This window comes from Ambystoma mexicanum, chromosome 6q, assembly GCF_040938575.1.
Source record: "Ambystoma mexicanum isolate Mex_15411 chromosome 6q, UKY_AmexF1_1, whole genome shotgun sequence".
NCBI classification, from domain to species: domain Eukaryota; kingdom Metazoa; phylum Chordata; class Amphibia; order Caudata; family Ambystomatidae; genus Ambystoma; species Ambystoma mexicanum.
In genome coordinates this window covers 149,878,529-149,901,192 of record NC_090937.1, presented here as the reverse complement: position 1 = coordinate 149,901,192, position 22,664 = coordinate 149,878,529, and the positions used below count along the sequence as shown (strand labels likewise).

Below are 22,664 nucleotides of genomic sequence, written 5' to 3'. Positions count from 1 at the left end.
ACCAGTTGTCCCTTCTCCATTTCATTGGTGGCCATGTTGTCGGGAGAGGAGCTGCGATAGGCATGTGGCAGAGAACGAAAGGTAAGTGGGGTGACATAAGTGACGGTGGAACTGGGGGGGTCTGACTGGTGGTGGCAGGATAGCAAATAGCAGGCAATTGGGGCAGGGCAATGGCGAGTGGGAGGAAATACTTAGAACGCAGGCTGAGATCAGGATATTCTGCAAGCATTTGGAGCAAACTGATTGGTTGAAGTTCCCACTCTGCATGTTAATATATTTAAATGCCCTATATTTGAATTCTTAACTAACCAATATATAGCGAGGCTGACATACTGAGGCTGATTTTATGTAAACCGTCAGCAGAGTTGGGAGAATAAAAAACATGGAAGGCTGTTAACACATGTGTTCTTGAGGGGCAAATCAGATTTTTGTTTATGATTACAAAGTGAACGCTTATCATATTCCATTTTCTTTCTTTCCAACTTTGTTTCATGGCGGGGGCGACAATTGGATGATGCCTCATAAAGCATTGATGCAAAAAATGACTGACCGGATCGACAAGCAGGAGATGCAGCTCACCTCCCTCCAGAAGAACGTGGTCAACATCTCATCGGCCATGAATGAGGTGCGAGGCACGGTGTTATCTCTGGAGGAGAAAATCAATGAAGACAACCCCGGCAAAAGTGTCCAGATGCTTCTGAAAGGTAGAGGCATGTGCTTCCAAAAGACATACAGCTCACGCCTAAAGGGCACCATTCATTTCAATTTTAGTTAGATCCGTTGACCATATATTTGCGCTTTTTCTTTTATGTTGAGCACCGGAGAAAGTGTGATTGGGGGACATGTTTCTTCCCTAAAGGAAACGAGAAGAAATACATCTTGTAACATACACTGCAAGCGCCAGTACAGTGGAGAAAAATAACTTTACTTTTCTTAATAAAATAGGCTGTTCTCAAACTTCTGCATTAAATTGGTATTATATGCAGTGTTGGGTTATGTGGGAAACGGGGGCTTACTCTGTAAGGCTGAATTTAGCGGGGCTCTTCCGGGCAGTTATCAGTGCAATTGAGATTGGACAGGAGCAAACCCGGGCCCCCCAAAACATCCATATACATAAAACAAGCATGGGCTATGGCAACACTTTGGGCTTTTCTGTAGGCATGGGCAAATCACTTGCCAGGCACAGCCGTAGTGGTATTAACAAAAGCTGGGGGAGGCAGGCGATGATTGGGCCAGCCTGGGTCATGTCACAACTTTTAACCCGCCCCCCCCTTGTCGGACCAGTGCTTGCCCAAACCACTGACCTGACCACAAGCCTCGTCTGCTGCTAGACACTGCGAGGCTTCGGCAGAAGCACAGAGGACCGAGCCTTTGCCTGCGTCGTCGCTGGAAAGGAAACAGATGACCGATAGCTCCGGTCGGCTTCAATGAAGCAAGTGTCTGATCATGCAAGCCCTACTGGGGGCAGACAGGGAAACGCTGAGCATTGCTAGACAAGGGAGACAATGGCAAGAGTGCATTTCATTGGAATTCAATGTGCTTTATCTAGCAGACTCACCTGTACCTTAGCAATGAATGTGCGCATGCTGCAATACATGGAAACAAGATGTCTGGCGCGGCAACGCCCATTCATTGTTAAATGTTTTCTTTTTGAATGCCAAATGCTTTACTTGTTTGTTTTCTGGATCAAGTGTCAAAGAATGCAATTTTAAAAGCACACTGTAAAATATCTACGAATTGGCAAACTAGTTTACCACCTTAAGCAACATCTTTTTTGTGGACGTACAGGGAGAGCTGCAGTCAACAGAGGATGATTATTCCCTCAGTGAAATACAAATACGTTTGTTTCTTGCTTTTATGCTGTTGACTAAAGCCCGTAATAATCATTCAAAAACGGCACCGTGAACAGATTCTGGCACGAAGGAAACATATGTTTTTGCAATCGAAGGGCACATAGGTATATTGCAAATCGGTGATGTCATGCCAATGTTACCCATTTAATCTTTGAGACAATAGTCCAAGTCTCATTTTAGCTTTGCCTTCTGGGACTTGTAGTACTGAGTTCATGATGAGGAAATCTTTTACTGGAAGTCCCAAAATGCAAAGTTAATACCAGGCCTGGCAAGTGTCTCTTGAATGGAAAAAAATACTGAGGGTGCAGAGTTAGAATGTGGCAAGTTAGGGATTTTAGAGGTTGACAAAGTGGAATATTACAAAGGCTTAAACGATGAAAAGACCAGCGGGTGAAATTGTGCAAAGGCTGAAATCGTGCAGATGCATTCATGCGGAAATGCTCTCACTGTGTGGAGAAGGGGACCTTTCAGGGGGGGAAGCTGGAGCGAAAGAGATCTGAAGAGGGATTGATGGGTCAACATTTCAGAGAACTCTGAAGGCCATGCGAACCAAAACTTAAATGGTATTAGCACAGGAGGTGTTCCTGGAACATTTGGGGCTCTTGCAATTGTGTAATTTGCAAAATATTGCATTTCAAGATTTACGCAGATGTATTTCTTGCTCGGCTCGTCTTTGGTCCTAAGAGCCAGGATAAGAGCCATGTCACACCCCTGGCTCTGCTCTGGCTCGGTTCTACCTATGAACTCTCTGGCTCTCCCAGCTCTCGTATTAACTGGCCATTGATGGTAGCAGGTGCGAAATGGCACGAGTACCTGGAAGTCTAATAGCGGTGCTTGGTAAATGCTTAATACTTATACACAAGCCAAAACTGTTGCTGTTGCCAATGCTTGTTTTTAACGGGACATCAGTGAAGGACACACATAATGCTTATAAGTGTGGCTGAAGGCAGACCTGTTTGGCATGTTTATTACATCAGTATGGGGTTGACAACTCCAATTAAGTCATTAACTCTCCTTAGACTGTTATGAGAAAACATTGGCAGGCACTTCGAGTGCAACATTTGATGGTAAGACTTGATTTAAGCGTGCTGAAAGAGTCCCCATGAGGAGGTGTTTTGGGTGGGCAGGCGCAGGAACTGGATGGGAAGGGCCACAGGGAATAGCATGGCTATGGGCAGTCAATGGGTGGGCAAATAACCAAACAACTTCTAAAGGCTGTGTGTCCCTCCTCGTATGCCATTCCTCCCTGTCTGTCGTCCAATGCAATAGTTTCAGGTTATATGTGTCCCATGCGATACCTAAGCCCAGACTAAACACACACACAAATGCATGCTGAAATGTGCAGGGCTGGTAGGAAGTATCAATAGATATCCCTAAAAAAGGATGGCATCATGTTTCCTTTTCTGTTTTTCAGGCCTGAAGTCTAAAACAATTACGGAACTAGTGAAGGACATTGTACGTGAGCAGATGAAAGAGTTCCAGATTGACATGCAAGAGACATTTGCTCAGCTTTTTAAGACACTGTCGAGATTGTCGGTAGAGGTGGAGAGCACCAAAGAAGGAATGAAGCATTTGAATGAGACTGTAACATCTCTTTCTGCAATTCAAAATTCATTAAAGGAGCAGGAGCCAAGGCCAACAATGGGGGACATTTTGGAGCTGAAGAACCATCTAGTGAATGTTAAGGAGGAAACCACCTCTTTTTGGAACAGTTCTTTGCAGGATCTCCAGGAAAGCCACAAATCTTTAGCCGCAGAGTTGGAACGTGAACAATCAAGAAGTAACCTCTACTATGAATCGCTGAATACCACTCTGTCTAAAATGCGAGAAGTTCAGGATCAAATTCTATTGGAGGAGCAAACTCAGGTTCATGATGTCCCCACTATAGATGGATCGAACGAGGACAATGTTACTGAATACCTGCTCACCCTGCAGGAGAAGGTGAAACGGCAGAGCTTCATGATGCTGCGGCTCTATGAAGATATCAGTGCCCAAGACACCAAAATTAACAACTTCACAATCACCCTGGAGCTGCAGAAAGATTCTATCCAGAGAGCATGTGAAGCCAGGTTTTCAAAATGCAGGAAAGATTTTGAAAGCAAGATCAGATCCACAGAGGAACATGTCCATGTCCTCAACAAGACCATGTCTGATGTTGTTCTGCCGCTGGATGACAAGATCGATAAAATGAATGAACAAATTAATGATCTGTGTTACGATATGGAGATACTGCAGCCTCTGATTGAACAGGGAGCACCCTTTAGCATGACAGCAGATTATGGACAGCAAAATGGCATATCTGCAGTCAACAAGCACATGGAAGACATAAGTGCTGCAGTCTTCAGTCTCAGTGATAGTGTCCGGGATCTCAGCAAAGGCCAAGACGATCTCAGAAGTGAAGCTCAGGCACGAGATCAAGAGATCGACAGACGCATTGCCGCATGTGTCATGGATATCGAAGATGGCTTAAACAATACAATGACAGTCCTAAATAATGCTGTTGACTTTATTCAGGATAATTATGTGCTTAAAGAAACTATGCACAGCCTGAAAAATGACTCTCAGCTTCTACATCAAACTGTGAACAAGCTAGATGGCTTGTCTGGGGTTATTCCCCAGGTCAACCAGTTAAATGAATCAGTTACCTTTCTGGCCAACAGCCTTTTGCAGAATGAAATGTCTTTGCAGCAGACCAAGACACTTTCAGAGGAGTCACTAGATCTTGAGGCTATGTTCCACATTGTGAACAAAACAGCGGCCAAAGTTACACAGTGTCATCAAAACGTCAGTCAGATAGAACAGAATCTATTGTTACTTGCCCAGCAGAAAGGCGCATATGAATATCGCTTACAAAATGTGGAATTAAAAATGGCTAAGATAATCGCCAACTCCACTCTTGCAATAAAACCAAAAAATGGTGGGATCATTGGAAAAGAAAAAGAACAACCGGCCTACCCTAAATATCAAGAGTTGAATTCAAGGGTCCGGGCCCTTGAGGCTAAATCCATCCGTCTTTCGACGAGTATGCCTATTTTGAACAAGACAGTGCATGATACACTGGGGCTATGCCAGAATGCCTTTGTCAGCATTCAGAATGTGAATTCTAGCCTGCCTCAGCTGATAAGGACCAATCATCCAAACATCACTATACTACAAGAGATCATGTCAGAGCTGGTTAAATCAGTAACTGATGGAAAGGCAGAGTCTATTTGGTCTAATGTGACCACATACATCAACAAATCCACATCAGAAGTCATCAGCAATGTTGCAAAGTTGCAGAAACAGATGAAACTTGTGATCAAGAAAACTGTTCTACCAAAAACGCCTTCTCCAAATGTTACATCAACACTGGTCGGCAGAAGTCAAAGAAACACAGACAACGCTCCAGAGCAAGGTAATTTGTTTGGTCTATATTTTATCAATGAGTGTCACCTGTATTTTTGTAAGACACTGTAAAAATTAAGAACACAGCACATTATAATAATTGTCTATTGGTATATACAGAAGCCAAAACTCTGCAGCAATTCCCTTCATGTCCACATTGAGAAAGGAAGTAATATACTTTTGTAGTAATGCCTTTGGTTTCTAACACACTTATGAACTAAATCGTCTAAAAGCAAAGGTGTTATCATTGGAGTCAATGGCACTCACTTCATCAACTTCAGAGGCTGAGTTGACCAACCAGGATTCAAATCTGTGAACTACTGTGTTCCCTGCAGTAGAATCATTAGTCCATTGGGCTGTCCTCACAGGTCTAATGAGTTGCATTGCTTGCTTGATGCCTGCTTTTTGCCCGCTATGAAGTTCACTGCTGTAACATGTGCTACATTCAAGTCTTCACTGTATGGGTCATATACAGGCATACATTTCACATTCTACACAGGTGCATAGCGCTCCATGCATGGCATCAAAAGCCAGTATAAGCCCAGGAGAAAACAACCAAATGGTCACCAGGCTCTTTCCAAATCCCAGTAAGAATTTAATCTGAAACCAAATATGTGGCTGGACCCTACAAAGGCCCCATGATGGATCTTGGATATATGGTTGGGTCACCCCTTAGCCCTCTGTCATCAACCCACATTTCCTGCTACAGAATGTGGTCCCAAGACCCATTTCCAGCTCAATTCCCCAAACAGGGTTCCCTTCAACGTGGAGCCAACAGAAGCATGACCACCTCTCCTCTTTAACTGTACATGTGAGGGGTGGCACATGTTCACTTCATGATAGGAGATTGTCATTCATGTTCCAGTCCTGGGGAAATTCTGTCTGCCTGCATCATTCCACAACATCAGCAGGGATCTAGAGGTAGCCTGCAAAAGCTACTTATCCATGCACCTAAATAGATCAGAGTCTAGTGGATGGAGGGTTCTCGGGCCTTGTTTGCAATGTGTGGTAAGGCAAAGGAATGATGCATGTGAGACTATTTTTGGCTTGTAATAGAACACCCTTTACAGTGAATACAAAGGTTGGGTAAGTCCCCATTCAGAAAACCATTCCCCATTCCCATTCGAGCCCCCATAGGGATCAATGGGAATGGAGAAGGAGCAAATAACGGGCCCGCTAATAGCGGGCGCGTTATTTGTTCCCTGGACCCTTAACGGGTCCCGCTAAGAACGGCTGGTTAGACCAGCCGTTCCTGGTGGGACCAGCTAAGGGACCTCGGAATGTGGCGGTAGGGGGATAACGGCACCGGCATCCTTACCGGTGCTGTTAACCCCCTACCGCAATACTCGGAATGAGACCCTTTGTCTCTTCCTGAGACACCCTTTTTTATAAAACAGAGTCTCAAAAGGATGGCCAAAGAAAGGTTCCAACACTTAGCCTTTATATGTGCCTAGCCTCACGGCTACCCTTAGCTGGTAAATCACATGTTCAAAAGCAAGGCCTTAAACAAAGTCTCAACATAGTATAACAAAGTCCATGCCTATTCTATAACAGCAAAACAATTTGATTTTCTGGGAAGACTCCTGCCAAATTTACGCACAGCCTGGTCTCCACCTCATGCCTCTCGGCTTTCACTGTGTACCTCAAGTCCTCTCCGAGGGCTGTGGACTATTTGCTCAAGGCTCTTCGTAGCCTTATGGGGTTTCACAGGTTCAACACCGGTATTTAGCAGAGACCTCACTTTTGTCAAGATTTTCAACAGGCCTGTCTTGAACCTTACCCTTCACAATCTTCACGATAGAACCCCTGTGGACCTTTGCCTTGTCAGGTTTCTAAACTTGTCCTACCTGAGCCTTAACTTTCACAGCTTCCACAAAAGGTCACTCCTAGTCCTTGGCTTTCACAACAGTCCTGTCCTTGACCTTGGTTCTGTCAGCTTTATTGAACAAAAAAAACTCTTTTATATCTGCATTAGTGGTAGTTACTGCTAGTATGTATGCATATATAAAAGCTTATAGAGATATGTATACGATATGTATAAGCCTATCAGTCATCTGTCGAGGTACAGACCATTTTCAAAAAACATAGTTATTCTACACAGCAGTTAACTTAAATTGAAGAGCTGAAAACTAGTATGCACGTAGACCCTAGGTTGGCCTAAACAACATAATAATGGCCCTAAATTCATAACATAATAATAGGTGCCTTGTTCTATCCAAGCATAACACAAGTAGCTATTTATCCATATGAACATGCAAAGAAATACAATATAAAACACCAGCACATCATTATTTTCTTCATGAAAAAGGATTCTTCGGAAAGATGAGTGTACGGGAGTCACCGAGTGAATATTGGGTTCACAAAGTAAATATTGTAAATGTCTTGATAAAATCATGACTTCTCTGATGCCAACTTAAGGACAATGTGAATGTGATCAGCTGATCCCTGAAAAGATTCTGGTAAGAAAATATGCGAGTCCCAAGATACATGGGAGGAAAAGTGAAATCCCAAATAAATTAATGACTGTACTGCTTTCATCTCCTCGAGAATCACCATGAATTGTAGCTTGAGAGGATTCCAACTCCTCAGTATTATTGCCTCCATGACTTTTGAGAATGAATCACTAAGCCATTAATTTTATAAAAAGCATCATCAGAGCCAGCTCAGTTTTTGCTAGTAATGCTGCAACAAGAGCAAAAAGAAACAGTGGGGAAACCCATCTGTAATTGCTCTCCATCCTGTTCATAAATACGATAAATAGCAGGGAAGTCCATACGCACCTCTGCTTACCCCACGGGAAAACCACAGGTGCCAATAACTCTCAATCCAAACCTCATCTATGCACAGTTTTCCTCATACAACACCATTATACAATTTAAAAAACTCAGGTGGACAAACATGGTTTGAAGATCTCCCCAAAGCGTACTCCTTGGTACAATGGAAAATGCTGTGCTGAGGTCCACAAATCCATAATATAGATGCTCTACTCTAACGGCGTGCTAATTTTGCATGGTCGGAAACCTATGCGTTGATATTAGTGTTTTCCCTCTCAGAAACCCTAGCTGGCAAGGGGAGATGATGTTGTTAATTTCGGCCCACTCATAGAACTGTTGATGAAAAACTCTCCCATAAATGTGTTTGTGTGTGTGTGTGTGTGTTTGTGTGAGTATTGAGTAGACAAGTGGGGCATTGGAAGGGTGGCTCCCCTCTTGAGCACTTTTTGAATATTGTTACTATTTCAGCACCTCTCTATGTGTGCAGGATACTTCCCAGTGCATTAAACTCTTTAAATACTTAGAGAAGAATTGTGCCCCGGATTGTGGCTTCTGTTTTTGCCAGAACAGCTGGAATGTCATCTGGATCTGGGGCCTTCCTTGCTTAACTGCCTTCATTACCTCACTCACATCCAGTGCTATGGCAACTCCCTTCTGCACCTAAACCTCCATAGTGCCAACAAAACTCCTGGTTGCCGCTGGGCCACCTACCCACGTCTCCTCCTGAAACAGACATGTGAAGTGATTACACAACAGCATTACACTCACCACATTATCCAGGTACTCCGAATTCTCTTCCCTGTTGGAAACAGAATCAGTTCTAGTTTTGCCAGGGCTGCTTCATACAGCGATTCCAAGATGCTTTTAATAAAGGACCTTTTAGGTCATCTTTTCTCACCCAGCAGGCATGCTGCTGCTTCCTCCAACAGTTTATCTCCAACATTGGTAATACTTTTTCAAACTATCTGTAAGTCTTATTGAACCATCTCTTTAAATTCAATTTGAATGCATGTTATCCTTAAAATTGCTGTGTCTAGAATTTAGAACCCCATCCATGAAGGCCAAATGTACATATGCAGATAATATAGATGCAGGCTCCACCACAATTGCCAACATTGTAGAAATCTTTGGGAGTACTAGTGCTATGGTATTTGCTGAGCTCTGAATAACTTTAATTTACCATCATTTAATGTTCTTCTTCCCCCCACCCAAGTCGCTCTGGGCTACATCTTATCCCCTTGTTTTATACTGTGTGTACACTTGGGCTGGCCTTCCCAATTTATTAAAGACACAGTGAGTTCATGAACCCTCTCCATTCTGCATTCAACTTTAAAGTTTCTTACACTGTCCCAGTCCTCCAGATTAAAATATATATTTATATATATAATTAATGATCGACTCTGTCTTGGCTTGCACAAATGTGTGCCATGTTGTGGAATTTGATCTACTCATACCACTTAAAGCTCCAATACCACAGCTATAAAGGATTTCACAAAGCTGTCACCTACCTTGTTCCTTTTGGTCTCTGTGGTCATCATCTCCCTTACCCCCCCCCCCAGAGCTTTGTTCTTCTAGCAATATTTCATGATTTTCTGTTGCAAATCAACCATGATGAAAATAGAGGGCATACGCCCCAAAACGGAGTTCAGAACATCATCTGTGCCTTCCAAAGAGAGCCTCAAGTAATTGAAGTGGTCCCTATGATGACCCTTGGAACATTGTAGAAGCAAACTAGCATCGAAGTGGGCAAGGAAGGGACCATACCCTGCAAATAAAGTATGTTGGCGAAATCCACATTGATCTCTATACAGTCCCAGGGAAATGGGGCAAAAATCCACAAAAAGAACCCGTCAGAAGTGCATGATACCGGATTCTTTCGGGCAAATGTCTCAAAGATGATACTATCTGCTGTCAAGGTTTCCTTATGCCAGGTTTCCTGCAAGGGGATGATATCTGCTTTCCTTGCCCAATCCTACCAATCTTCATCCCCTAATTTACTTCCCAAGCGACATGCATTCCATAAAAAGATGACAACATTGACAGAGTTCTTAATTTGGGAAACAATTGAATCAAAAACCTGCAGCCCCGAGAATTTATTATCATCGTACATGAGGCTATTCGCTTGAGTGTAGGAGGGTGGACCACCTTTCCCTCTCCCTGGCACACTGGTTGATTTCCCCCAAGGTGTTTTATAGAAAGCAGTTTCTCTGTCATCTGTGAACTTAAGTCTTTCGGGGTATATGTATATATCCTTTGGCAACAGTTTGGGAACTTTGATTTACTATTTCTGGCTTCAGCGAATTACCACTGCCCTATTTTACTGATCCTGTAAATATGTCAATCATTATCTCACATTGTAATTAGGGACTGATACCTATTTTCCATGTCAACGTTTCTTTTTACCTCATCTGGCTGCTCAGTGGAGGGTTACGACTGATCCGTACAGAACCACATCTTACCAAATGGTACCATCTGCCAATGACCCCTGTGGTTGCAGCTGCGACCGCTGCAGTCTCCCTTGTGACCCCTATATTAAAAAAACAGAAGCTAGTGGGCTGCGGCCAAGGCCGTAGTGGGACCTGGGGGGCTGTGGACAGCAGACGCAGCAACAGCAGGGTGAGGCGAGCCAAGGAAGTGAGGGACCGGCAGGGATACCATCCGCCTGCCTTGCACATTGCTGCATGCATACGCTGCACGAGCCCAGCCACACCCTGACACCACCGACCAGGCTCTGAACAACTGTAAAGCAACATATGGTTAGTGTGGAAGCCGTACTATAGGAAAAGCGTTCCCAGAAGAGCGAGAGCCTGCATCAAGTCTGGGTTTTGTTGTCTGCCTTGGGCCTACCAGCATGCGCTCTTATTCTCAGTTCTTGTCTAGACCAGCAGTCAGTTGGCCGTGGAAGCTGCCAGGACCGCTTAAGAAAGCACCTCCGGATGTCTTATGCCCTTGGGCCCCCCTCTGAAAGTGTTGGACTAAACCTGCTGTGCTTCTCCATCCAAAATCCCTCTGCATGCTGCCAGGCCCAAAATCCCATTAGCGTTTGTTGTTGTATGCTAACAAAAATTATGGAAAACCCCTGTTCCATGTTTCATTTACTCAGAAAGCACCCAAAATCCCTACACACGCTTGCATCACTGGGCTGCGCCCAGAGAGAAGCTATGTGCGAAATGAGAGGGCGTGTGTGCTTGAGAGCAGTTTGATATGTGTGTTGTAAATCTCAGGATTGGTGTTATTTCTGTGTTCCACATTAATTAAAGTTAAGTGACGTATTTGTTAGAGTCTGCTGCTTTTTAGGTTGGGCTATTGTTAGCATCTCACCGTTATTGACACTATTTGACAAGACAATGACCTAATAATCAATAGTACCAAAACGAATGTGTGGCTTGCTATTGCCAACACATTTCTAAAATTAGATATGTTTAGACAGAATGGCTCGTGGTCTCCCTGTGTTAGTCGCACTGCTTCAATTCTATGGGAGTGATCCATTGTTTTGAAAATTGCTCTGGAGAGCTATGCCTTCTGCCGGTTACAGAGGCACTTCATGTTTTGGCGTTATCCACTCTGTATAGGGATGGTGTTTGGTGAGCTGGAAAAATAACCTATATGGAGTGAAAAGAAAACCACGTGTTTAAAATTCTACTCGCAGTGCATCATAGAGGTCAGAATATATTTCAGGTGCCTGAACAGGGATGGCCAGGGATAGCATACCACAGCAAAAGTAACACCCCCCCCATATTGTATTGGGTACACATTGGGAGCACAGCAACCATTAATGCATATATAAAAGGCTGTGATGGACTTCCTCCATCCACCAGGGACAAAAGGCTACACCTGAGAGGACCAGAGTTCTAGAAATTCACACTAAAAATGAAGTTAGCCTTACTGACGAAGAGTGATTCACTAGAACCATACTGGTGAATAGTGGGTGAAGTTAAGAAGGCACCACTGAGATTGTTCCCACCAAATTGCAAAAATGGGGAAGGGCGCAACCTCTCTAGCTTCCATTAAGACAGTGAACATCCTTATTTTTTCACCACCTGCATAATATCTATAGCATCGTTTGCACTGTATAATTTGCTCATGTCATCAGCAACCCTACTGTTTTTGGCTAACAGAGGTAGTCTATCAGAAATCATGGACAGAGAGGCTATTCAAACATTCTATGTCTGCAGTATCCATCAGTACAGGGGTCCAAAGCTATGTATGTTACTGCCTAGCACAGCATCTTGGCATTTTTAATCCATACGGTACTTATGGGTAATTATCTGCTTTGAAAAACACTTATTCCAGGGACACAGTCGTTTGTCCCTTTGGGACCACTTGGGTTTTGTGTGGCACCTTCCTTCTGATTAATGGCTATAGTCTTTGGTTTTTAAGTACTCTTTCTTTTCGGTGGCAGTCAAAGGACCTTTTTGCACAAATACAAAGAGTGTGTGTGCATATTTCCCTTGATTTTTTTATTGGGTTCTGATTTTTCACCCTGTGTCTCCTCTCTCCAGTGCCAATGGGCCTCATTATGACTCTAGCGGTAGCCGTGCCAGTAAAAAGGGCCGGCTGCCACCGGAGTCATGTTTTATTTCCGCCGCCCTGCAATGGGGAATTACCGGGGCATTACAGCCCTGGCGGTCCCTACGGTCAGGCGCCAGAAAAAGAAACTCTCTATTCCCATTCGAGTTCCATTGGACTCAATGGGAATGGGGAGGATGGATGCACCGGCACTGTGTGCAATAGTGGCGGTGCACCCGTCAAAGCCTACGGGCAGGTGCTGTTCTGCCTGTCAGGTTACACCTGGTGGGCGGGATGGCATCCCGCCCACAAACTTGTACTCTGCTGGTTCGGTTACAAAGGTGCCAGTAGCTCACCAGCACCGTTGTTACTGCGACCGACAGGGTTATAACGAGGCCCAATGTATTCGTTGTCATGTATGGCCTGGAGAAGTTGCTTCATATGTGTGACACTGCATCATGTCAGGTTTCCTAATTTGTTATATGGTTTCCTGTCTATGTTGAGGCCCGTTTGGATTAGTGCGGTTTATATTGAGTTGTGAGTTTGTTTTATCAAAGCATTTTACCAGGCAAATGTACATGTTTCTTCAGGATGATATACTGATATATGAAATATGTATTTTTTCTAGGATATCACAGTGATAGCGTAACCATATTTTCTTGGTGCACTGAGGAACAATGCTATGTGATGCCACTTCCTGTTTGGTCGAGGGGTGAAATGTCATGGGCCATCACTTCCCGAGATATCACTTGGTAGTTGGGTCAAATGAAACTGCTTCAAGGGTTGTGTGATGTCACATTGCCTAGCCCTAACATTTTGGTGAAATCACGTTCCTTGTGCAGATCTATCTTGACCCCTCCCCCAGAAGTATAATACATGGACATGTAAAATATACAACCCACTCACTAATGGGTCTACTCCATCTTTGGATTGATTACAGAGCCTATTCTTATGGTTGGGCTGTCTTTATTTTTTAAATAAATCTGAATGATATTATTGTTAGGAAGTATTCCAAATTGTTAACATAGAGTGTCAATTTAAAAATGGAATGTGAGAACTGCCTGGCCACAACATTAAGTCTGTCATGACTACCTCAATGTGGGTTGCTGGTCAAGCCATCTAAAGAAGTTTATTTAATATATTGGTATAATAATGTATGATAACGATCATAGAATCCCCTTAATCTCCGTGCTAAATTTAGAATCATTGATCTGAACCTGTTCCTCCAATTCCTCTAAGTCCAGTTGTCCCTAAGTGGTAGCATGCAGGCAAGGACCACATGTTTCTTCTTAGGAAAACCCACACACTCCTTCTTGGTACACGCTGCTTACAGGCTGCTGTGTAAAGGCTGTGCGCCAGAATGCTTGAACCTCCCCAATGTTATAGACATGTACTCTCTCTGTCAGCCGCAGAGTCAAGATTGGAGGCAAGCTCTGACCGACTCGCGATACGTGGGTGAAAAGCCAACCTTTCTGTAATGTTACGTTACCAAACACTCAACAATCTGTGCACGTTCTAAACCATTTCCAAAGGGGAGTGTTCTTCAATTCTATGTGTCTCAATCACTTAAGATTGAAGAAGGTACTGGGATCATAGAAGAGGTGGAGTGGTTAGAGCTTTAGCCTACTGTATTTTTGCACAACACCGAATCCAGCCATACTTGTATTCAAGCACAGTCCTAAAAGTTCTTCAAATCAAGGTACAAAACTACATAAAAGGTAAGACGTCATATCCAAATGTAGCAATGTCTTTTATCACTGTACAGTGTAGCCTATGTTATATATCCAACCTATGATAAGGGCAGTGCCACCGTGCTGCCACCCACTGACATGGTACTTGTGTTTCGCTCCGGGATAACCAAGTGATGGGATAATATACAGATCATTGGGCAGGCCTCAAAGAAAGTAAGTCTGAAGAGAGAAACTGAATAAGCAATGCCACAGAGCAGTCTACTGGACATGTCCAAGAGCCCGGAGAACAGTGTCCAGCCTGCAATAGGGGTACGAACTTCAGGCACCATATTAGGAATTTAGACATTTTGAAAGGGTGAACAGTGCACAGCTACCCTGCAAAACCGCACTACCTCTGTCACATACTCCACAAAGCTTGATAACAGGGGGCAGCTAGTGCCCTACACTCGTGTGAAGAAGTCGCGCACATTAAACATGGATTTATCAAACTAAAGTGTGTCTCCCTAAGAAGGGGAATGAAGGTAGGATGTGAAGCAAGAGCACCAATACACATGCAAAGCGTGAGTGAGAGAGATATTCTTTTAGTGTCTTCCATCAAAGATCAACACAGGAGCTTGCCTCATTCTGACGCAAAGGGAATCCCACTAACAGGTGGTGCCCGATTGATGGCAGACATGGAGTTTTCACCCCTTATCCTTATCACAGTTCACCATTGAACTTAATGAGTGACATGGGAATCCTACACCGATGCCATATACATGGAGCAGATCCCAAGAATATTCTATTAAGCCTCATCTCCCCACTGCGTTGTCCTTATGTATTCACAGCAAGCAGCTTATAAGCACATATCACAAAATGTAGAAAGCAAGGAGGTCCAAACTGCAAAGGAAAGTTAGACTGCATGAGACTTCTAAGAAAGACATGTTTATACGTAATAACGAATGACAGCGAAAGGGCGCTTCTGTGGAGAAATAATTGTGCCCGTGCTTGCATGCTGCACTTAGGGATGTGTGGTCTGGTAGTAATTGGAAGAGTGTGTTGTGGGCAGTGCATCTGACAATAAAGGACCATCTGAACTGCCAAATCTGTTTACCTAAAATAAGACTGTGAAACCAATGGCATATGTGTCCTTCGTTTCCTAATTTCCTCGCTATCTCTCCACGTACCAATTGTTGGTTTGAGAAACACCAGGCAAGGATATCATTGAATCACATACACAATTGTAGGAACCCATTGTGTGACATCAACAGCAGGTGCCAGATTAACTAGCAACAGTGTTGTACAGACAGTCACAGGCATTGCATCTGGAGAGCATCAGGGGACAGACCTTAGTTGTACATTCTAGGATCAAATGTGAATACAGAGGGTGAAACACGTGCTATTACATTTTAACATGCCTTTCTTGAAAATATCATCCTGCCTAATGTTCATTTGAAAATGGAGATATGCAGCCCAATGAGCCTGGAGTGGTGACCTGCACATATTTTTAGCTCACAGATTCAAACGTTTGGTGCCCTATTACTATTTGCAGTTCACTTTTGGGATGTTTACAACTAGTGCTAAAGGTGTGTCCTATTTACATAGGAATCTAAATTAGGCCAGCAGTTAAGGGAAGCAAATTACCCTAACCACCTCTATCCACCTAACCATGACTCCATAAAACTTACCTCACAAATCCCCCCAGGAAAAGTTTTTCCTGTGAAAGAGCTCTGGAAATGTCAAGAAAAACTGTTTAACATGTCTCACTGACCCACAGAGGCCTGCCAGCCCACAGTATGGCAATGGAGTATTTGTTAGGACCCTGGGAGCGGTGGAAGCAGCCTACCATACGATCCAGGGCCCCAATTGTTGAAACTAGGAGAACCTTGAACTTTTCTGCATGAATCTCCAGAAATGTTCACAGGAGCTCGAACCACCCCAAGTTAAGGTGGTTCAAGTTATCCCCAAACAAGTTCTCCCAGCACTACGGAATGGATGACAAGGCCATGTATCCAGCTCCTTCTAATTTAGGAGGATTATGAACATATGGCATTTGCAAAAACCTCGATCTTGTCAAAATTAATGCGTAAATCATTCTTTCTGTAACACCCTTCCATGGCCTGCCGAATATGCTGGAAACTGATCACCTTAAAGTCTTTGAAGAGAGTATTATTTGAGTACATTAAGTCAGCATGTCATTCTGGCATCACTTAATTTTAGAAAAAAAACAACTATACCCCAATGATGGCCACACTGCCAAGAAATAATTTTGGGACAGTATGCAACCCTTGGGAGAACACATCGTTACAGATATGTGGGAAAACAGACACTGCAACATCTCTATGCATTCCTAGATATAGGTGTGAAATGCAGTTAAAACTGGCAACACTACCATCGAGGTGCTCATGGTAACCAGGTTACAGCAAAGTATTGGATGATTGGTTGAGCTGAAGGCCGCATTGAAGTCAATAAAGAAACCCAATAATCAGTGCCCGGTTTCGTCTGCTCCCAACTTCAGCTTCAGCTGCAAGAAGAAAGACATTGCCCAGTGTAATTGTAACTGTAATTGTTTTTTTGTAAAGCACTTATACACAAGTGCAATGCTTTTAAGCGTTTCAAGGTGGGAAGGGAACAAGGGAAAACAGAGTCATTCTTAGGCCTTGAAGTTTCCGAATGATCTGGTGGATTAGCTCTATGTAAAAGTGTAAAAAATGCGGAATTTGCACTATTATGGGAATTAATTGCAAGTTAGCATTGGTATTTGAAGAACAATGGGACAAATCAACATGCCACCACTCGAAATTGTGTCTTTGTATGGTAAAACATACCCGTTTGGCACAGGGGCCTGTGATTATTTTTTGCAGACGTGATTAGCTCTTGGATGAAAAACACAGACATTATTTAGTGCAATTGGCTCTTGACAATACAAGAACACACTTATGTTTTGTGGTTAAGTTTTGTGCTTGCAGATGTTTGAGCTTTCTATAGGCAATGTATTCACTGAGCAGGCCTGATCAATAAATTAGATGAGTTACAGGAGGTTGAGGTACTACTGACAATACAACTGCAGAATCTTATTGATTCAAATTTGCATTATTGTCTGGTGCATCTCAGACGTGTTTTTTCACAGTGTGATAGTATTGCTTTAATCTTGCATCTGAAGAGAGGGTCTCAGGAAAGCCCCCACTCATCCCCATGAACATGACAGCCTGAAGAGTCAAGAATGTATGAAGCCACTCATTGTTTGGACAACCCCCAGTAGACACGTATGCAGAGAGGTATTCGCTCAGACAGCCTTTCCAGTGAATATCCATATGGGTAAAGGTGCTTCAACAGTAGTAATAGATCCAAATGCCTCGATGGATGACGTTGACTAAATGCTGAGAAACCACTGTGCTGATGTAATTAGTGACACCACGACGTAGCCACGTTAGTCATGAAGTACACTGCACAACTCTACACAAGCATGCACTCGTACTCACGAAGAACATACTTATACAGTTATGTAGATAGAGGACAGAAACATATATATATACTCTCAAAGCTTTTATTATTTTCCTCATTAGCTAAATGCAGAAACGCTGAATGCAAGGCAACAAAGAGATTAAGAGCAAGCTTGCAGACGCTGATGGCAACTAGTCATAAGGAACTACTGGATTATGGAAGGAGCCTGGCAGGGCCAAATAGGACTAACCGATAGACAACATAGCACTATATAAGTGTGCAGAAGTCATAATCACATAAGGCCTCGAAATGCAGGACAAGAGATGAGAGAAAAGCAGAACCAGGCTGCACAGAACAGGAAGGCCAGGGTTCACAGCCAAGGTCAGAGACAAGCAGCACATTCCAAACATAAGGCGACAAGAAGCCACCTGCAGAAAAACAGAATACATCCTCATAATTGCAGACCAGAAGAGCTCGATTTTGTGGTCCTCAGCCAATAGATGTGGCCGAGCTATGATTATTCACAAGCGGTGTGAAGATGAACAGTTCTCAGAAACCCAGATGAGAAGTGAATCATGAACAAGTTAACAATGTTGCAATGAGGAGAGAACTCTCATAGGCAAAAGTGGTGTTGCTAACAGATACATTGGGTACACATAGTAATTTGCATGACCTTGAAGAGGTGCACAGAGGGCTGAGAACCGAACCAAGGTCCCATTCCTGAGGAGACCAGTTCCAGCCAATCAGGCGACAGAAATCCAGGGGTGGATGGCAGCAGAAAGGCCCGATGGTAATCCTGCAAAACTGCAACAATGTAATAGTTTGTTACAGGGGGAAGTGGCAGACCAACCTCCTGACATCGGAAGGCCACTCGAATAAGATGTATACGATTATTCTATAAGGTAAACCACTCCGAGCACCCAATGAATGTGGGTGATCGGTTGTTCGGGGAGGGCCCAGTTTGTGATGCAATTTTGAATAAATATGTGGTGACACGATGTTTGGAATGAAGATTGCAGAGATTCTTGAATGTCCTGTCTGATCCCTGTCGGTTTTTGTAATAAACAACAGTTCTAGCTTGCCCTTGCTGAGTCCTCTGTTTGTTCTGGGGGCAGGCTTGTTGGGCCCTTGGGAGCTGAACTGGTGAGTTCATAGTAAGCCCCAGACCTCTGGGATACCCCACCAACATTAATCTTACAGCTGTTTCTGTTTTTAAATTCCCAATGTGCTAGGATTTTCAGACATTGAACCATCATAAAGAAACATATGGTTTTAATGCACGTTATAGACTAATTTCAGCATAACACAACATAATATAGCATAACAAAACTATCTTGGACCCTGCTATCACTTAGCAGGAATCTGAAAACTGCTGTTGCCTGAATGTACTCAGACTACGGAAATATGGACATTAGGATTCATCGACACATGGGCTGGTGTATAGGGTAAGCGGCACAGCTACAGATCCAGTGTTATGCTTTTTGAGGGATTCTCAGAAGTCAAATGCATGTTAAATAAGGACCAACTGTATCTGTAGGCAAAACATGCTAAGAAACAATATTCTACTATTTCTTTAAGGTTCAGCCACCACAGAGTGAGCATGTTAATTCCTTTAGCATGTGTCAGCCAGCTGCCTTTGGATGAATATAGGCACCTGCTCATTGGTTCATAATCCAAGAAACATCCCTTCCACATTCCTACTACTACAGGACTGGGATTTCCTATACACAATGTTGTATTTAATGTAGGCATGGAAACATAAGGCAGTTATTCTTACCTGTAGTGCAGGGAGCTCCAGTCTTAAAACTCGATCTATCAAAACTAGTCACAGCTGGAAAAAGCACCACTACTCACTGCCTTTCAGTAGCAGGCATGACATGCAGGGAGTCCTAGAAATGATGCAGCAAGATCCAGATGACACGGATGGATGTGAGGAGTCTAGATGAAGATGAGAGTACGACTGTCTTCATGCCCTTGACTTGAAGACAGTGGGTCCCATTACCAATGTGGCAGAAAGACAACAACGGTGCAGGTAGTGCTACCGGCGCCATTGTTCCAGAAGAGAGGAATTCACTGACGGGCCCATAGGTCAGCGCTCACCCTCCAGAACTTGTAAGACAAGATAGCTGCACCATGTGAGGATAGGGGGTGCAGGATTCACTTACTCCAACACGACTCAATAATGAGGACTAAGTAAGTTGACAAAGGGAAGTCCGTTTAATGACAAGTACATCAAACAGAGAAACAAATGGAAATCATTGCGATCACCTGTCTCGCTCCGACTTCCTCGAACCTCAGTCGAACAGCAATTCTTATAGGCAAAAATCATCATCACTGAGGTCTAATTTCTATAAAAAATCATCATGCAATATAATTGGTTAGGAAAGGTAACTTAAGTATAGGTGTTATATCTGTATAGGATAATAGGGCATGCTGATTGGATAACTCTTATCGTGTGGGCGTCTACGCAAATCCCTCACGCGTGATAGACGTCACTACAACTACGACGTCCTATTGGTTACAATATCTATAGGACTCCAGATAACTTGGTCCATTGTGATTGGGCAGGTTACACCCCTAGACATAAATTTCCACTTTTAATTAGCTGCATGCAGAATGGACACACCTGTGCCTGGTGTCCCAAGTTTCACCCTGCCTCCCTTCCATCAATCAGCCGTTTAGGGCGATGCGTCAATTAGTTGGCTAAGGATGGCCCCAAAACTGTAATCTCTTATCGGGAAAAGTTATGGCATCCCTGGATCCTGGGTGATGGTACTTTTTCGCGTCTGGCTGGTCACGTGTTAGTTCACCATGAATCTGCTTTAGTTTCCAGCTTTTAGCGCATTTAAGTCTGTTTCATCCTTGCCACCTGCATTGGACCCCCTTATCTTGACCTTCATGAGGCAGGCTGGTAGGCTCTGAAGTTTGAGTATTGTTAGCTGTCGCTCTCCTCCCTTTCTCTGGGTGACCTCGATTTCCTGGGCATGAGCCGCCCTTTGTTGAGTTTCGATTCCGATCCTTCTCTTGTCTTTGGCTGGGTTTCGAAACTTGGCCTTTCAGGCCTCTGGCCGCCTGGGTACATTTCTGCTTTTACAAAATCGAGTCACACTTGTATAATGTGCCTTATTGAGGTAGATATATGGTTGGCGCTTGCCGCTCTATCTTCTACTAAGCATTGCAAGCAGTATCGATTTCTTAGCATCTTGCGTTTCAAGCCTATTTACACACGTTTAGCAGGTCGGTTGCTTCCATCTTGTCACGTAGCACCGTTTCCTCACATTTTAACATTGTCTCTTCTCTGTGTCCATTACACTTATTTCGTAGTTACTCGCACTGGCGTGCTTGTCTTCAATAGCCGCTTTTTGCTCATTCACGAGTCTGTTCAGGCCCTTGTGTCATTTGCACTGGCCTTCCATTAAGGCTTTTGGGGTCTCTTCATGGACAGTGTGTAAGTACTCCTCATTTCGTATCAGTGACTGGTATGGCTGTCTGATAGGGTACCGTGCTGCCATGGGTTGTCTGGTTACGGGTGCTTCAACCGGTATGGATCTTCTGATGTATACTGGGCAGAGTGCCAGTGCAGCTCTTTGTAAGTTAATTTGCTCTTCATAGGTCACATACCTTGGTGAGTATGCTCCTGGTACTTCGAAATGAGGGGAAGGTGTGCAGGCCATGTCTGGGACCTCCTCTACACTCCCCCCTCTGGTCGGTTCATCGACCACTTCTGCAACCTCCTTTGCATTAATTTCTTTTGATTCTTCGGTGTCTTGCTCATCGTCTTCAGCGTTTGTACATGATGGTGTGAATGTGTGAGCCTTTGGAGTCCATATTTTTATCACTCCCTTCAAACTCCCAGCTGTTTTCACATGTTCATCTTTGTTCCATGTGTCTTCACATTAGGATTTGGGTAATTTTATTTATAATAGTTCCTTAAAAAACAAAAAGGTTTTGGAAACACTTCTGTTGTTTTGTCATAAAAAGCTGTCCTCAAGATGAAGCAAGGTTGACTTTATTAGGTTTTCCCTTCAGGGCAGGTTCTTTCTTTAAAAGACCCCCACTTATCCCTGATTAATGTATTTTCTGGGAGGTGGGTATGTTTCGTATAACTGGGACCTACAGTCCTCGCGTCAGCTTCTTTTTTTATTTCTGTTTTGTTTTTTCTTTTGTCTTGCTGTTGTTAATATAGAACGTTTTTCCTATATTTCTGTGTGTTTTATACACAGTAATGATCCTTGATCAGTCCTTATCTTCATTAGGGTTGATCGTACTCTATTCTGACCTATTGCGTTCAAGTATGCAGGTACAGTGTTGTGATGAACCGACCGGTTTCAGTGGTAGGAGACCATTTTCATCAGGGCTGAAAATAGCTTAACCATTTATGCTGCTGTTGGTGTTTTTAGGGCTAGAAATAGCCCCCTTACATTCATGCGGACCAGTCCCCCAATTATTTTGCGTCTTCTCTTCTTGAGAGGGTCCTAGATGTATGGATGTAGGCTTCAGTCCTACTGCAGATGCCACTGTGAATCAGACGTCTGCACAGGGTACCTGTTGGCCCCATAGTTGTGCTTGCGAGTCATTTGAAAATGTTTTTGCGGCTTAGTTCAGGCGACGAAATTCAACCAAAAGGGGCACCACACTGGTTATTTAGTGCTTGTTCAGGTGCAGTGTGCTTCCGCTGGGTGAGCGACTCATTTGCAGTGCAGGTCGCTAAATAACCAGTGTGGTGTCCCTTTTGGTTGAATTTCTTCGCCTGAACTAAGTCGTGAAAACATTTTCAAATGACTCGCAAGCACAACTAAGAATGGGATCCGGTTATGCAGGATGGGCTGCCTTTCGTACACGGGAAGCTCTTCCTTCCCACAAGTGAAACCAGGAATCTAGCGTTAGACTGGTCTCATGATGCTGCCATTAACGGTCACCCCGGGCAACATCGCACTCTAGACCTCCTCAAACGCTGGTGTTGGTGGCCGACTATGAAACGCGATGTGCAGAACTATGTCAATACCTGTTTGGTTTGTGCCCAGCAGGGC

General features: G+C 43.7%; 1 protein-coding gene and 1 long non-coding RNA gene across 2 annotated transcripts in view; one reads left to right on the top strand and one right to left on the bottom strand.

The window, feature by feature from the left end:
* The window catches only part of MMRN1 (multimerin 1), a 423,228-nt gene that overhangs the window by 357,797 nt on the left and 42,767 nt on the right, over nt 1-22,664 (top strand). The window contains exons 5-6 of the mRNA XM_069630567.1: nt 528-704; nt 3,268-5,247. Coding sequence (XP_069486668.1) covers nt 528-704; nt 3,268-5,247 — 2,157 coding nt within the window. The remainder of the gene's footprint in view (nt 1-527; nt 705-3,267; nt 5,248-22,664) is intronic.
* The window catches only part of LOC138515825 (uncharacterized), a 247,397-nt gene that overhangs the window by 213,617 nt on the left and 11,116 nt on the right, over nt 1-22,664 (bottom strand). The gene's annotated exons all lie outside the window — the stretch shown is intronic.